The sequence below is a fragment of the Centrocercus urophasianus genome, unplaced genomic scaffold (genome assembly GCF_019232065.1).
Source record: "Centrocercus urophasianus isolate 14NV4802_14NV808 unplaced genomic scaffold, USGS_Curo_1.0 seq_11, whole genome shotgun sequence".
In the NCBI taxonomy this organism is placed as follows: Eukaryota; Metazoa; Chordata; class Aves; order Galliformes; family Phasianidae; genus Centrocercus; species Centrocercus urophasianus.
Genome location: NW_024884253.1, coordinates 77,694,974 through 77,710,005, shown reverse-complemented (window position 1 = coordinate 77,710,005; position 15,032 = coordinate 77,694,974). Strand labels below are relative to the sequence as shown.

Here is a 15,032-nt window from a genome sequence, read left to right as displayed (position 1 = left end):
GGTACAAAGCTGCTTGGGAAATGGCACCGCTGCCCGGAGCCGCAGTCGGAAGCGATCTGCCTTTTAATTTTGATTATTTTTTAAGCGGGCTCTTCTCGGTGAAAAACAATTAATTTCTTAAATATATCTCTATTTTTTTGTATTTTTTTTTTTTTTTTAATGTGTGTGCGTGTGCGTGCGTGCGTGTTGGAAGCGCTGGGCTCCCGCGATCAGGGTCTGAATGAAACTACGTAAATGCAGCTGTCGGTGCGTCGCGCTGGAGGGACGAGCGGAGCGCTTCGGCCGCAGCCTGCCTTCAGATGCGCCCCATCTGCTCTCCAGGATCTGCCGTCGCCGCGGGGCCGCTCGCCCGGCTGGGTTGCGGGCCGGGGATCGCTGAGCTCTGACAGATCGCCGGAGATGCCCGGGGAAAAACACTGGGAAGCGTGCTGACCGCCTCTGGGTCCCGTCCCCATCCCCGCGGTGACCCGAAGCATCAAAGCGTCGCGTTCCTGAAGACTTGGGATGTTTGGGTTTTTGTGTCGCTGTTGGTTTTTTGTTTTTTTTTTTTTTGCGGAGGAAACTTGACAGAGGAACATATTTATAGCCCCGAGTAAGTACTTTTCAGAGGAAATTTAGTTTGTGTAACTTAACAGAGCGGTGCCGAGGTTCCCGTGTCGGCGTTGAGACGGAGCGCGCCCGCCTGCTCCTTTGTGTCCGCGGGATCTCAGCACAGGGGAACATGCACCTGGTTCCCGGCAGGCGTAACACCCTCTAACATGTATTCTGACAGCCAGGAGGAAGCGTTGCTCAAGTAGATTTATAATAAGTAATAAACGTGCGTCTGGAAGTAAAGCGTTCGCCGTGTTTTAGTCCGTATTTATGCCGTGCATCTCCATCTGAGGAGGCAACGCCGAGAAGACGCGCATCGCTCTGAGAGCCCCCCGCCTCACCATGAATGAAACCGTGCCCCACACCTTAACTGGATTATAATTGTTGCTGTTCTTAATTTTATTACCGTTGGCTGCTTTACTTTTGGGGGTTCGTCCCACTCCTCTCCTTCCTCTCCCCCTCCCACTCGCTGCTTCCCCTCGGAAACCATGGCTCACCCCGGGAGAAGAGGCTACGACAACCGCGAGATAGTGCTGAAGTACATCCACTATAAACTCTCGCAGCGGGGCTACGACTGGGCCGCCGGCGAGGACAGGCCGCCCGTGCCCCCGGCCATGGCTCCCACTGCTGCTCCCGCTGCGGTGGCTGCTACTGGAGCCTCCTCCCACCACCGCCCCGAGCCCCCCGGCTCGGCTGCTGCTAGTGAGGTGCCCCCGGCTGAAGGGCTGCGCCCCGCACCTCCCGGCGTCCACCTCGCCCTGCGCCAGGCCGGGGACGAGTTCTCACGCCGCTACCAGAGGGACTTTGCCCAGATGTCGGGCCAGCTGCACCTGACGCCCTTCACGGCCCACGGCCGCTTCGTGGCCGTGGTGGAGGAGCTGTTCCGTGATGGGGTCAACTGGGGCCGGATTGTCGCCTTCTTTGAGTTCGGCGGCGTGATGTGCGTCGAGAGTGTGAACCGGGAGATGTCGCCGCTGGTGGACAACATTGCCACCTGGATGACCGAGTATCTGAACAGGCACCTGCACAACTGGATCCAGGACAACGGAGGCTGGGTACGTGCCTGCGCTTCGCTCTCCTCCACCGGTGGTTGGTGGGCTCTGGGGTCACTTCAGTGGGGGGACGCAAGATCGGAGCTCCCTGTTCTCCCAGCCTGTTGGTGAGCCGGGCAGTGATGAGGTCCCAACGTGGCACAGTTCCAGCACAGCTGGGGATAGCACCAGGGGTGGTGGGGTCCTGGTGTGGCAACCAGGTGTGCAGGCATGTGCTCCTCATCGGCACACTAATGTGCAGCAAGAGTGGGGACCGGTGCTAGACCATGGGTGCTGCGGTGGCAGCTGGAGGTTGTGCCCAGTGTTAAAACTTGTCTTTGTCTCACCACCAAACAAAGGTGCTGGTAGATGTGTCCATGGGATTGTTCTGGAAAAAATGGTGTTTGTTGTGGAGTTTCTAGGGTAGAAATCACCTCTGGCTGGGGCCGGTTTCAGCATCCTCCAGGACACGAGGGTTTCCACTTATGGAAAATGGACAGCTTTTATGCTTGTGGTCGATCAAGTGCTTTTCCTTTTTCTCTCTCTCTTTCCAAAATAAACAACCCCATTGGAAGTGAGAGGGTATTTCTTTCCTTTTTCCTGTATTAATTGATACACTGCAACAAAATGTGGTCCTAGCTGCTCTCCCACAAACTAAGTCTGCTGTACATGTGAAGGCTGTGCTATCAGTGCCTTTGTAGGGAGATGAGCAACATCTGTACTGAAGGAGAACCTTCGGCATACAGCTGGAGTCAGTGCCAGTCCCCTGGCACTGGACGTGTTTTGTTCTAGGGGTGTTCTCCTGTGGAACACAGCCAATTAGGGGAATGGATTGCACAGTACGTGTGAAGGAACACAGTGCTTGTGGCCTGGTTAGCATGGTTGTAAGGCCAATGTTGCAAAGAGTTAACTTTTGAATGCTTGGTTTCTTGTTAGGTTGGTGTTAGGCTCAACTCGCTGCCCACGCTGGCTGTCTGTTAACATCAAATGCATTGCCTTCCCTCTGCTGAGTTCACCTGAGCCAAGGCACAGGAGCCCAGGGACATCAGTGTGCTGAGGGTTTGCTGCTTGCTGTTTTTCTCACGGAGCAGATGCTGGGAGAAAAACAAAAATAAATCTGTGAAGAGTTCAGTCTGCCAGAGAGCTTTGCTGGTTAAGACACAGCACGAGCAGTGAAAGGGTTAGGGATTTCCAGCTTGCATGTCTGGGCTGGGATGCCTTACTCGTGCACAAGTCCCACTCCAGGCTGGAAGCCCGTGCACGGAGCTGGGGCCCTCGGCTCGCTGCAGAGCCAGTGAAGTCATCCTGCTGACTGCAGTGAGCTCTGGATCCGATCTGTGATCGGGCTGAGATGTTGTCCTGTGGGTGCAGTGTGTGAGGGGAAACGTGAGCAAAAATGAGACCGTGAAAGGACAGGTGTTAGCAGGAGTCATTGGCCAGAGCAGGCAAATGCTGGAGCTCATTGTGGATGGTTAGAAGTAACTCAGACTGGAAACACTAAATGCCTTTAAAAGGCAGCAATGCTTCCTATCCGTTTCGTTGTTTATTGAGGTTTCTTATAAACAAAAGCTCCTTATTCGGGGTGATGCATGTGATGCCATTTACTGCTGTGTGTTACTTGCAGTGTACGTGTAGAAGATGTACAGATTGCTCCCCTGCTGTGGCTTTTGCCTGAATGGTTGGTACCTCCAAGTCAAGCAATCTGCTAAGCACATGTGGAGCCTTCTAGTTCATTACAAGGGGTTAAAGAGTGAAACAAAGTTCCAAGCACAGCCTTTAGGATCTTGTCCGCAGCCAGAAGAAATCAAGGATGGCACAGCAATGGATCATTTCTTTTTCTAGTTTTCAGGATACGTCAGTGGGAAAGTATGCTTTAGTACAGATCCACAAAGCTCTCAGTCCTCTGCTTGGCACTTGCACCATGCCCTGCATGCAAACCTCATGACAGAGTATCAGTGGCTGCTCTTGAGCTCACCTAATAGGTGACCGTGTTTTATAGGACCTCAGTGTCCATGAGATCTCTGTGTTGTCCAGGTTCCTGGAGCAAACACTGCTGCCTGCTGTGGTCATGGGGTGGCCCCTTGGTTTGTTGAGGAGCAGTGTGTGGTCCTGAGGCTGTGTGGCAGCAGGATGTAACTTTGGGAGAGAGCGTCACAGTCAGGAGCACGTGTTATGCAGCAAGTTGGACAGCATGTGCTTTTAGGGTATTGTGTGGGCCAGGGGCTTACACCACCTTTGATGCTGGGCTGAGGCCTTAATCTGCCCAGTCTGAATCTGTTCTGGCTGCTTGCTGGACATTGTTTTTAGAAGAATATGAATCCTTTCTATTACAAGGAGCTAGAGAGGGACTTTGAACTATAGTGATCTTTAAGGTTCGCTCCAACACAAGCCATTCTATGATTCTGTGAAAACAGACAATAAAAAAAAGGACATTGGAATGCAGGTTGGAGAGGATGTAACTGGTGTGGAGAGGGTGTAACTGGAGTGCTTACTTCAGCAGTCACGGGACATACACTGCTGGTAGTGCCTGGGAATTGATGGTGCCCACACAGCATCGGGGTTTGTTCAAAACATGGAACAAGCAACAGACAGAGAGTGTCTGCTTGAAGGCTGTGTTATGAGCTTGTGGTTCTGGTGGCAAATAAATGCAGCTTTCAAAGATTTTTACATAGGTCAGGATGCCACAATATTGTACTTTGGCCTAATAACATCTTCCTTGTGTTACAAGAGAAATAAGAGGACCAGCTCATCTCTGCAATTTTGTGGTCCCCAGTATAATGTGTGCTTTCTGACTGACACCTTAATGGCTTCATTTTCTTTTGTACTGTCTGACGTCTTAATTGCAGTACTGCAGGCTTTGCAGTGGACTAGCACATGTTGTAGCTTTCATGTTGATGGAGGGAATATGAAATGTGGTGCAGCTGGTGTAGTGGGGACTAACTGCAATTCTATTGCAGTTAAAGGTTCCCACTTTGGGCACGTAACTGTTACAGTAGCCCTTCTCAGGGTAGTCTAATGCACAGCTTCCTTCAGAGGGCAGTGAGGCCCTGGCACAACTGCCCAGAGAAGCTGTGGTGCCCCATCCCTGGAGGTGCTCGAGGCCAGGTTGGATGGAGCTCTGGGCAGCCTGAACTGGTGGGGGGCAGCCCTGATCATGGCACAGGGCTGGAGCTCGACAATCTTTAATGTCCCTTCCAACCCAACCTATTCTATGATTTCTCCATGAGCTTTCCAACAAAAAGCAGGACTTAGCATAGAATATAGAAACTATGGAAGGAGACATGGGCACCATCATGCATTTAGGCAGATAAATCTTTGATGCTAATGCAAGGAGGCCCAGGTGAGAGAAGCAGTGTTGAAAATTAAAAAAATAATAATAAAATCATTTAAAATAAAAATAATGTCATGTGAATCAGAGATGTGATAGCTGTATGTTTCCATCCAATTCTTTTCTGTGATTGCAGCTCTTTATTCTGTTCCGCAGTTCAGGGCTGATAGAGAAGGATATGGATGCCTTAAGTGGACTGTGGGTGGCCAATAAGGGCATGCTTCCACTAGGTGCCTCATGTTCCTTTAAGTATTTACCAGAGCCAGCTGGGAATGGCCCCAGCGTCATGCAGGAGAGGGGAACCACTTGGCTCAGCACAGGTTCCCATGACCTACGATGTCCCAAACCCAGCAGGCATCCTCTGAGCCCAGCCATCATCACATGCATGCCAACATCATTCATAAACATGGCTGTGGATAAGCCACTGCTTTGCCTAGCAGCCCCATCACTGGAGCCCTCTCCCAAGATGTTCCTGTTAGTCCTCCTGCAGCCTATGGGATTTAACTCCTGCATTTCCAGCATCTCAAGAGGCTTCGCCCGCCAGATGACTGGTGGTTTTGCCACTATATCTTCCCATTTGGCAGCAGGCCTCCTTGTTCTGCAGGGGTGAGATTTCACGTGGTGGAGGAGGAAGAGGCCAGATGTCTGACTGCTGTGCTCTGGTGTGCTTTCTGAGGTGACCATCTGAAGCCCATGCATGAGTACCAACCCCGCATTGGTGTTCAGCACCTTGGCTTTGCTTTTCCTGTGTGTCTCCTCGTCTTGCACGTGGCAGGGCCCTGCGGCCACGCAGATGCCATGGGTTGTGGCAGTGAGAGGCCTCGGCTGAATCCCCAGTGGGGCTAACCCCAAGTCACTGTTTGACTGTCGAAAGGAAGCGATCTGAAATCCACTGAGTGAAGTAAATGAATTGGCAGTTTCAAGTGTTGCACCTTCTAGGTCCTTTTGCCAGTTTTTGTGGCTTTGTGGGTTTATAATCGAATTCTCAAAATATTATCAAAATATTTTTCTTTTTGCTGTTGCTGGAGAGAAATCCATTCTGTGGAGAAGCTGTGTGGCAGTAGGGAGGAAAGAACCAGGAGAGAGAGAGAGAGAAAATGATGGGTATTTCTTGGTCTCTTGTCGCTGTGACAGCGTTCTGTGTAACCTGAGACAATGTCAGGTTGCGTATTTTTTCAGCAGTCTCATCTTTTTTTGTCTTTTCTTTATTTTACATAAATGTATTGACTGTGACCTTTAAAATTTCAGAGCCACTTGTCTCAGTTATGGAGGTGTATGGGAACTGCTGAGTCACGGCCTGAACCTCTGATTGATCACCTGAGGCGAGCCATGAGTCAGCCAGAGGAGCACAGGTGAAGGCAATTCTCCTGTGCTGCCGGAAGGGGTGGAGCCAGGCTCCAGCCCTCCTAGACCTATTTAAGAGCTGGCTACCAGAGGGGAAGGATCTCTTCTGGAGATCAGCTCTCTTGGTGTCTTCTGGTGAGCTCAGCTGAAGGGTAAGCTCTTCCACTTATTCTCTTTTGTGATCGTTGTTTACTTTGCCTAATTCTCTTGATTATATTGGGATTATAACATCTTGATATCTATTGATTATACAATTATATTGTGATTATAGTATCTTGATTATACAGGAGGTGATGTCATTTGCCTTGATCTTGCAAAGAACCCTGAAGTTCAAACAGCAATCCTGTTAAAAATTTCTGCTTTACTTTCAGTATTGAGAAAGAAGACAGTTCTCTGTCCGCACTGGGGCAGGCCTCTCTTGAGATTCTGCCTTGGCTCTGCTGAAAAATAAATTCTTTCATTTTGCTCTTGAAGTTAGGAGTGTGCAGAGGCCTGAGGCTGGAGCAGCAGTGTATGAATGTATGTGTGGAGCAGGAGCCTTTTCTCGGGAGCCATGCAGCAGGGCCTGGACTCTCTAATGTGATGCAGAGACCGTGTGCTGTGTTAGCAACAAAATGAAGCCCTGTGGCTTGTCTTTGCACTGGTCTTAGGTCTGTTGGACCTGGGATGGTGGAGCGTGGTAGGTGGGGAGATGGAAGCGATGCTTGGGTGTCATTTAGAAACTTCTGCTGTGGCTTGGTCTGGTGTAATGGTTGGTCTGTGGCATGCAGGCAGGCCAGCTTTTCTGCATCCCTGTTCTCCTTTGGCCTTACTGGCCTCAGTGCTGTCTGGCCATGTTGCTGGTGGCCTTCCACTGCTGGTGGTGGCATATGGTGCAGCTTCTGGCCTAGGGCAAGGGTGGGTATGATATGTGTTAGCAGTGGAGACTCATGACTAATACATGGCATGATGGATGGGGTTAAATAACAAATCTCCAACGGCAACATCAGCTTGTCATACAATTGTAGTGTGGTTAAGGTGGGAAGGCACCTCCAGAAGTCATCAGGTCCAACTCCTGCTGAAGCAGGGCTACTCAGAGCAAGCTGCCATGTCCAGGTGAACTTTGAAGATCTCCAAGCCTTTTGGCTGTTCTCTTTTCATCTCATTTAGTAATGCAGGTGAAGGTGAAGCATGTGACTGTGCTGATGAAAGCGCAGCTGCTTGCTCACAAGCTATTAGAAGGAGGTCCCTGCTCCCCTTGCACAGATTCATTCAGCTGATTTCTGATTGTTTGTCGGTTCTGTTGTTCTTGCTCCATCTGCAGCTGGTGGTTCTCAGCTTCCCCCAGACCTTCCACTCCTTTCCTTTCCTGTATGCGCTGCTGGTGCCATGATGCAAAGTTGTGGCTGTGCTTGCCATCATCTCCACCAGTGCTGGATCCCCATGAGGTGGTTACCAAAGCATACAGTGGTAGAAAGCAGAGCTTGGACCTGGCTCTGGACGAAGCTGCCCTGTTGGCCAAGCAGTGCTGTCAGGAGCATCCCGTAGCAGCCTCCAGGAGAGCTGCTAATGAGCTCCTGCTCATTCTCTATCCCACTAAGCTGCATGGGGCCAGACCCTGCCTGTGGCTGTGTGGGCAGGGTGGAGCACAGCTCTTCTCCTTTGAGTTTTGTCTTAATGTATGTATGAGCGCCTCACGGCAACTCGTACCTGGTGACCTGGCAATGATGATAACACGTGTTCCTCAGCTGCAGCAAAATACTGATTATTTCTGAGGGCAGTGCTGGCCTGCTCCATTTTCCATTTTGTATATAATAATAGGATGGATGAAGGTGTGCAGTGCCATAAATCTTCTCTTCTGCAGATAGATAGCATCCAGGCCTTCTTGGCAAACATGAATGCTGATGACAGGTTTGAGGGATTTTCATTTTACTCTGGCTTTAAGTTTCATTAACAATCGGGTGGCTTTTTTTTTTCTCTTTTTTTCTTTCTTTCTTTTTTCTTTTTGTTTGCTTTTTCTTTTTTTGGCTCGTGAAAGACTGTGTAACCAGATAACTTTTCCAAATGCATCTAAAAGTCTGGAATTTATTTTCTGTTATTTTATACTAATGCTGGTTTGCTTTTACAGTGATTGCGTACTGGTAGAGTTAGCTAAATTCCCCTCACTGGAAAGTTCTTTGCAGGTTTCTGGATCTTACAGCTAATGAATAAGAATACAAACCTGATTTTAGAAAGTGTTGCCATTGACTTCAGTAGGAACAGGAAGAGGCACTTAATTGGACAATTGTAGTTGTGTTTACTTTGTATATGCGGCGAGAAAAATAAGATCAAATGAAAAAGCCACAGGTTTTCAACTAACAGGAAAAAAAAATAGCCTTTACTGCAATGCATGGTTAACCTTTGGTAGCTGTTTCCATGGAAGAGCTTTTGGGGGGAAGTACTAAGCTGGGTTAAAGGAAAGTTTAGGTATTTATAAGGGTAAGAGGAATGTCTGAACTTCAGTTTGAATAATACTGCTTTGAAGGGCAATCGTGCACCTTGATGAAACGAGATAAATTTAACATTACCTGGCGAAATTGGATCACGAAGTGCTGAGGGTAGGCCTTTCTCCAGAGCATGTTATTTCATAGTTATCTATTGGTTAAGCATGCCACACCACTGGATTTACTCCTGCACTGACTTACTGAAGATCTCTTATTTAGAGGAAATAGTCAACGTCTTTTAGTGGCTGCATCATTTAAGTGCTATTTTATTTTACCAGAGGAACCAAAAGAATGATTCCATTTTGCTATCTGCAAAGCCAACTTGGAGGGCTTTGGGGTACGTCAGTGAGTCATGTAAGTAGGTGTGCCAGCTACAGTCAAGAAGAAGAGGCCCCAGTTTTCCCCATGCAGTGATTCAGAGGCTGTCACCTGGTTATTAGAGAACGCTGCTGAGAGTCAAAACTCAGCATGGTTCTAGTACTGAGTAAACTATGTGATTTGGTGCAGATCGTTAAGGGCTCTTTTTTCCAGTCAGCTCAGCTAAGAAATGAGCAATCCTGCTGGTATGTGTTGTTACAGGTCTGGGAGATATGGCGTTGAACATTACAGTATCATGAGTTAGGCTCATGCTTTTTAATTGGGGGAAAGAAAGTCACGCAAAATACGATGTTGAACAAAATACCTGCCATGATAACTTTGGGTACCAGTATTCAAAATGGATAATGTTGAACATTATCATTGCTGGAGCTCTCCAGCCTAGGAGAGACCAAAGTGAGTCCAGTGGTGAAAATTCCTGGTGATGAGGTCGACCAGAGAGGCAAGGAAGAAGAGAGAATTGAAAATGAAATGGAACTTAAACTTCTTCTGATCTGCTGTTTGGATGTGAGGCAAACAGATTAAAAAGATCTGTTTCAGCTGTTGGTCTGTGGCTGTTTCCCGTATTCAGGAAAAGGACAAACAACATGGGGAATGGCATTTTACTTTAGTTATTCCCTCTACGTATCAGCACAATTCATCAGACACTTAATGGAGGAGATTTTCTTCCCTTTTCCATTCCCACAAAATTTTCATGTAACGGCAGCTACAGCTCTTCAGAGGAAACGGAGATAAGCTATGTTGCATACAGAGATGCACAGTGTTTCTGTGCACACTTGTTCTTTTGCTTCCATTTGCAAGCTTTAGTAAGCATTCAGATATGGTCAGAAAAAAAAAACAATTTTAAACCTTTTTTTTTTTTAAGTGATCAAACCTTTGGGATTGACCATGGATTGTCCTCAGAACTGTCCTTCTGTATTGAAGCTTATGAGACAGAATTCCTGTTGCATGTGCTGGGGAGAACTCCATGAGTCCTTGGGAAGACAGGTCCTTGGATTAGAGGCTGATGAAATGCCTCCTTCTGTGGTACCAGGAGTCCTGTGTTGTGTCTTCAGGAGGGAGTAGATTTTGTCAACTTTGTCTAAGAAAATTCATCATATAGTCAGAGCATGTAATATAAAATGTAGGAGAGGGCCCTGTTTCTAGGTTTAAAAAAAAAAATAAAAAAATAAAAAATTACTTTAAAGGAGAAGGATGCCCCATCCCTAGAGGCATTCAAGGCCAGGCTGGATGTGGCTCTGGGCAGCCTGCTCTGGTGGTTGGTGATCCTGCACATAGCAGGAGGGTTGAAATTAGATGATCGTTATGGTCCTTTTCAACCCAGGCCGTTCTATGATTCATATACATACTAAATGTGTTAGTATTGTACTTAGCAAAATAAGACGATCAGTGTTGAATACTGGTAACATTTCTTGATCAAGATCATTTGCACTGCTCAAGTAAAAAACAACATTGAAAAAACTGAAGTAAGAAAACTCCCTGATTAATAACAAAAGTAAATCCTGCATTTGTGCTCCAAGTGTCTGCAAATTTAAGTTCAGCTAGTCACATCCAAAGACTCTTGACTGAAGTCATGTAGCAAATTGCACTAAATTATGCTAAATGCTTAATTCCAATTGCTGACTGATGCGAAAGGTCCCAAGTATAACCTAGAAGGAGACTTAGCACACATATTAATTGCAAATTTTAGCTTGGCCTGTTCCCTTCTTCCTTGCCCAGACCCACTAACACACAGCAATAAATAGCAGTGCAGCTCTGAAGCCTGCAGAGGGAAATGCTTTCCTCATTCCCAGCTAGAATGCAGCAGCAAGGCACACCAGGAAGAGGGGAAATGACACCCTCCATTCAAATTGTCAGGTGGCAGTCAGACTGCAAATAAGTGACCAACCCTGGAGTGCACTCAGGCTCCTGCAGTAGCTCAAGGCTATCTGCAAGAAGTCCTGCAGTAAAAGAATCACCTTCTTGACTCTGGAATGAGTGCATGGCATCTTGGCCCCATTGCAGCCAACAGATACATTTTTCCAACGTGGTAAAGTTTCCCTCCAGGACACAGTGGTGTCCAGTGTCATACAGCACGTGGGCAGACCCTCCATTCCATGTGCTACAAGTGGTGGGGGAAATCCATTGAGGCATCTCTGTTCCTTTCTTCTTATCTTCCAAGGGTGATTGTTTCACTGGGATGTTGTGTATTGATTTTGCAATCAATGGGGAATTTTTTTTGCTTTCTTTTTTCTTTTTTTTTTTTTTTTTTTTTTTTTTTTTTTTTCTCCCCCTCCCATCTTTCCAACCTAGAGAGAAGGATGTTTGAAGTATGGTAACGCATCCTGCAGGCTGGGGCTGCTGTGACAGTTCAATGGGCTGAGCGAAGACACAGCGTTGGCATGCCGTTACGCTGTGTAAATGGGCTTAGGGTTTGTTTTAGAAAGCTTGCTCTCTTTTTCCCCCTCTCTGCTGCCTTCTCTGCCCCCTGCAGACACAAATACATCATTCTCACAAATGAAACTCTTTAATTTTAATAACTGGCCTAGAGCTAGAACTGACAGTGAGAGAGGAGCTGCTTGGTTTGCCGTCACTGACAGCTGGAATAAACTACCTGTTCCCTTGGAAGCAATGGACAGCCAGCATTTATTTTTAAGGACATTTTGATCCCTAAAGAAAAACCTTTCAGCAAAAACAGCCGAAACCAGGGCAACTTGGTGCTGTTGGCTGCTGTTAGAAGCAAAGCTTTGAGGGAGCTGGAGGAACATAATGTGTAGAGGTCTCATTTTTCTCTCCCCATAGCTCAGGCCCTTCTTTTCAGAGTGAATCCTTGTCAGCCCTTGGGAGAGGCTCAGGGTCCTTCTGGAATAAGCTTCTTGTGGTCAAGATCTATGCTAGATTGCTTGAACAGGAGCTCTTCCATGCAACTGAGTGACCCACGTTCTCAGTGCCCTGTAGTGTGGCGATGGAGGGTGAGCGATGTGTTAGATATGAAATAACTTTGCAGTGACTAGTTTTACCTCTGGCTCCGTAGGAAAGTCAGCCTTCTTATTTTGCCAGTTCTCAGAAAAACGTGGCAGCGCTCCCATTTCCTCTTCTCCTCGCTCAAGGCCTACCACCCTTTTTATTTTTATTTTTTGCTCCCGGGGCCATTAGACAACATGCAAATTATAGTTAATAGAGCTAGAACAATGCTGTGCTCCCAACAGGATAGATAAGGGTCAAATCCATCGTGTGCCAGCCCTCGGCATGATACTAATTCTGGCTGTGTCCACCCAGAGGTCAGGCTGGAGGTGGCCACTGGCCCCTCGCTGCTCTCCTGCTCCTGCAGTTTCTTGCAGCTGGACCTTGCAGCCAGGTCCATGGTGGTTTGCGGGAACATGAGAGCATGCTATGCTCTGTGCACCTCCCTCTTGTGCCCCAGACCCTCCTCTTGGAGGCCTAGGAGCCCCTGCAATGAGATGGTGGCAGCAGGCATTGCTATCAGCCCCTGGCTTTGGATTTATTCCTGGCTCTGCCTTTGCTTCTAAACCATGGGCTCATGTCAGTGAGGTGGTTAGGGAGGTTCATTTTGTAGATGGCTGTAAGTGTACTTAACAGTGAATAGACTGAGGTAGGATGGAGAAGGGAGAGTGCTGGGTGTCCCTGTGGAGGCTGGGGCCCAGGGCTCTTGACTTCCTGGAGAAGCTGGCATCCCGCTGGTGTTTTGCTTTTAGAAATGCCAGGTGCCTGAAGTCATACCTTTAACCCAGGTTTGCATGGATGAATTAAGTGAAAAAGGAGGCTTTGTGTTTTATAACTTATTAAAGGAGTAGTTTGGGCCTTTTATTTCCCTACTTTCCCCCTCTTTTTGACCTTGCCAGGAATTTCTGCTAGATCCCCGATGTTGCAAACACAGATGTGCTTACCTTTAAAACATAGCAGGAGCCTTGCTGAAATCATCGACTTCCAGGGGAGCAGGATCAGAGGACTGAAGCAGAAAGTGAAAGTCTTTAAAAACAAAAATGCAACAGAGAAGCCTCCTCTTATTTCCAAATTGAGTATAATGCAAAAAGTAAACAGTTGGCACAAATGACTAATGCAGGTTTGTCAGGGGGTGAGCAAAAACATGCTGAATCCAACTGCGTGTTTTGCTATGAGTTTAATGGGGTTTATATCAGACCTGTAGCAAGACAGGCAAGAATTTTTTTCTACAGAAAAATGTCATTTAAAAAAATGTGGAAAATTCTCCTGTTCTACCTCCTACATGTTTCTATTGTCAAACAGTCACTGATCTTATTTTAGACTTGACCTTAATGTTCTTTCCACAGCACACAGGCTGAATGACATGTTATTCAAGTTCTCAGACAATATTATGATATATCTGCTGTTATATTTAGCTGTAACTTTCATTCTCCTTATAAACAAACCCACCTAAAACAACCACCACCTATCCAGGGAAAGTGTTTCCATTCCCTTCGGTTTAATTTGGACAAATTTGGCATGAAAACATTCAATAGTTCCATAATAACCTTTGCAACAGGATGCCTGCGGCGCTGACATGCAGGTCTAGAGCAACTTGTACCATGTGCCAGGAAATTGCATTCTTAAGAAAAATCTAGGCATAAATTTTGAACAATCAACACTTAAATTTGGAGAAGTCTGTCATAAGTTGTAATCTGCCTCATGGGTTTTTGCTTTAATAGCTTTTTACTTTCTGAGCTGTGCCTCTCGGCCCTTAGTGCAGGCTTTGCCTCTCTGGGCTGAGCCAGAAGGGAAGGGAAGAGATGAAGTAGAATCATAGAATCATTCAGATTGGAAAAGACCTCTAAGATCATCTAGTCCAACTGTCAGCCCATCCTCACCATGCCCTCTAACCGTGTCTCTCAGTGCCACATCTACACAGTTCTCGAACACCTCCATGGATGCTGATGCCATCATCCTGACTGCCTGTTCCAGCATCTCACCACTCTTTTTTGAGAAGAAATTTTTCCTAATGTCCAACCTGAACCTCCCCTGGTGCAGAATCCTGCAGAACCCACTGTCCTGTATCAGCCAGGGGCACCCTTCACCCATTCGAGTCCATTTGATGAAAAATGGGGGAAGCAAAGAGCAGATTACCTCCAAGATGAGAAAGTTTTCCCAGCCTTGATGCCTGCGTTCATCTCACTGTAAGTGGAGCGAGAAAACAGTAAGTGCAACATAGGTGCCTATCAAGGCCCAGTGACTCATGCAACTGCTCTAAGACCCTCTTGAAGTTGAATATTGAATCAACAAAACAGAGGTGGTTGTCCAAGGCTGCATCCATGAGTTTTGCCTCTAGGAGACTATAAGGAAAAGTGACTAAATGCATGCAGCTTGTTGGGAAATAAAAAGCCCTCTGTTTTTCCTGATAAGTCCAGAAAGCAAGTGGCCAGTGTCACTGGCAAAACACTAAACAGGATCCTGGGAGGAGGCGGGGATTGGGAGGGGATGTTCCATCCATGTGGATGGGCTGGGAAACCGTGTGAACCGAACCCCATCAGGAGGAGCTCGCTAAAACTTCAGCCAGGAAAAATTATACAACTCTATAAATAGCTAAATTGAATGCATTTGTGTGTGTGTGTGCACACACATGTATCTATGAGGTCATGTGCATAAAAGAAATACAGTAGTACTTCATGTGTTGTTTTCTTTTTAAGTAGTGGAAAATGTTTTAATGATTTTTTTTTTTTTCCTAGAGACAGTACATTATGTTCTGTCCTTAGGGCCAAAAGCACAAAGTGCCTATTTTCATGAGGAATCCTACAGAATGAGGAAGGGAAAGTATTATGCAGTGCAGCGAGGGTATAGTAGCCATTCCACAGTGATTACACATCCAAGTAAAGGCTGTACTAGAAAACTCAAAAATGTATTAGAAGCGGAAAACAAGATGTGTGAAGTGTTTCCTATTTCCCCCTCCCT

At 46.9% G+C, this 15,032-nt stretch overlaps 1 protein-coding gene across 1 annotated transcript in view; it reads left to right on the top strand.

Moving 5' to 3' along the window:
- BCL2 (BCL2 apoptosis regulator) overlaps positions 1-15,032 on the top strand; it is a 91,323-nt gene continuing 76,291 nt past the window's right edge. The window contains exon 1 of the mRNA XM_042808690.1: positions 1-1,646. Within this exon, the coding sequence (XP_042664624.1) occupies positions 1,080-1,646 (567 nt within the window). The 5' untranslated portion in view covers positions 1-1,079. The remainder of the gene's footprint in view (positions 1,647-15,032) is intronic.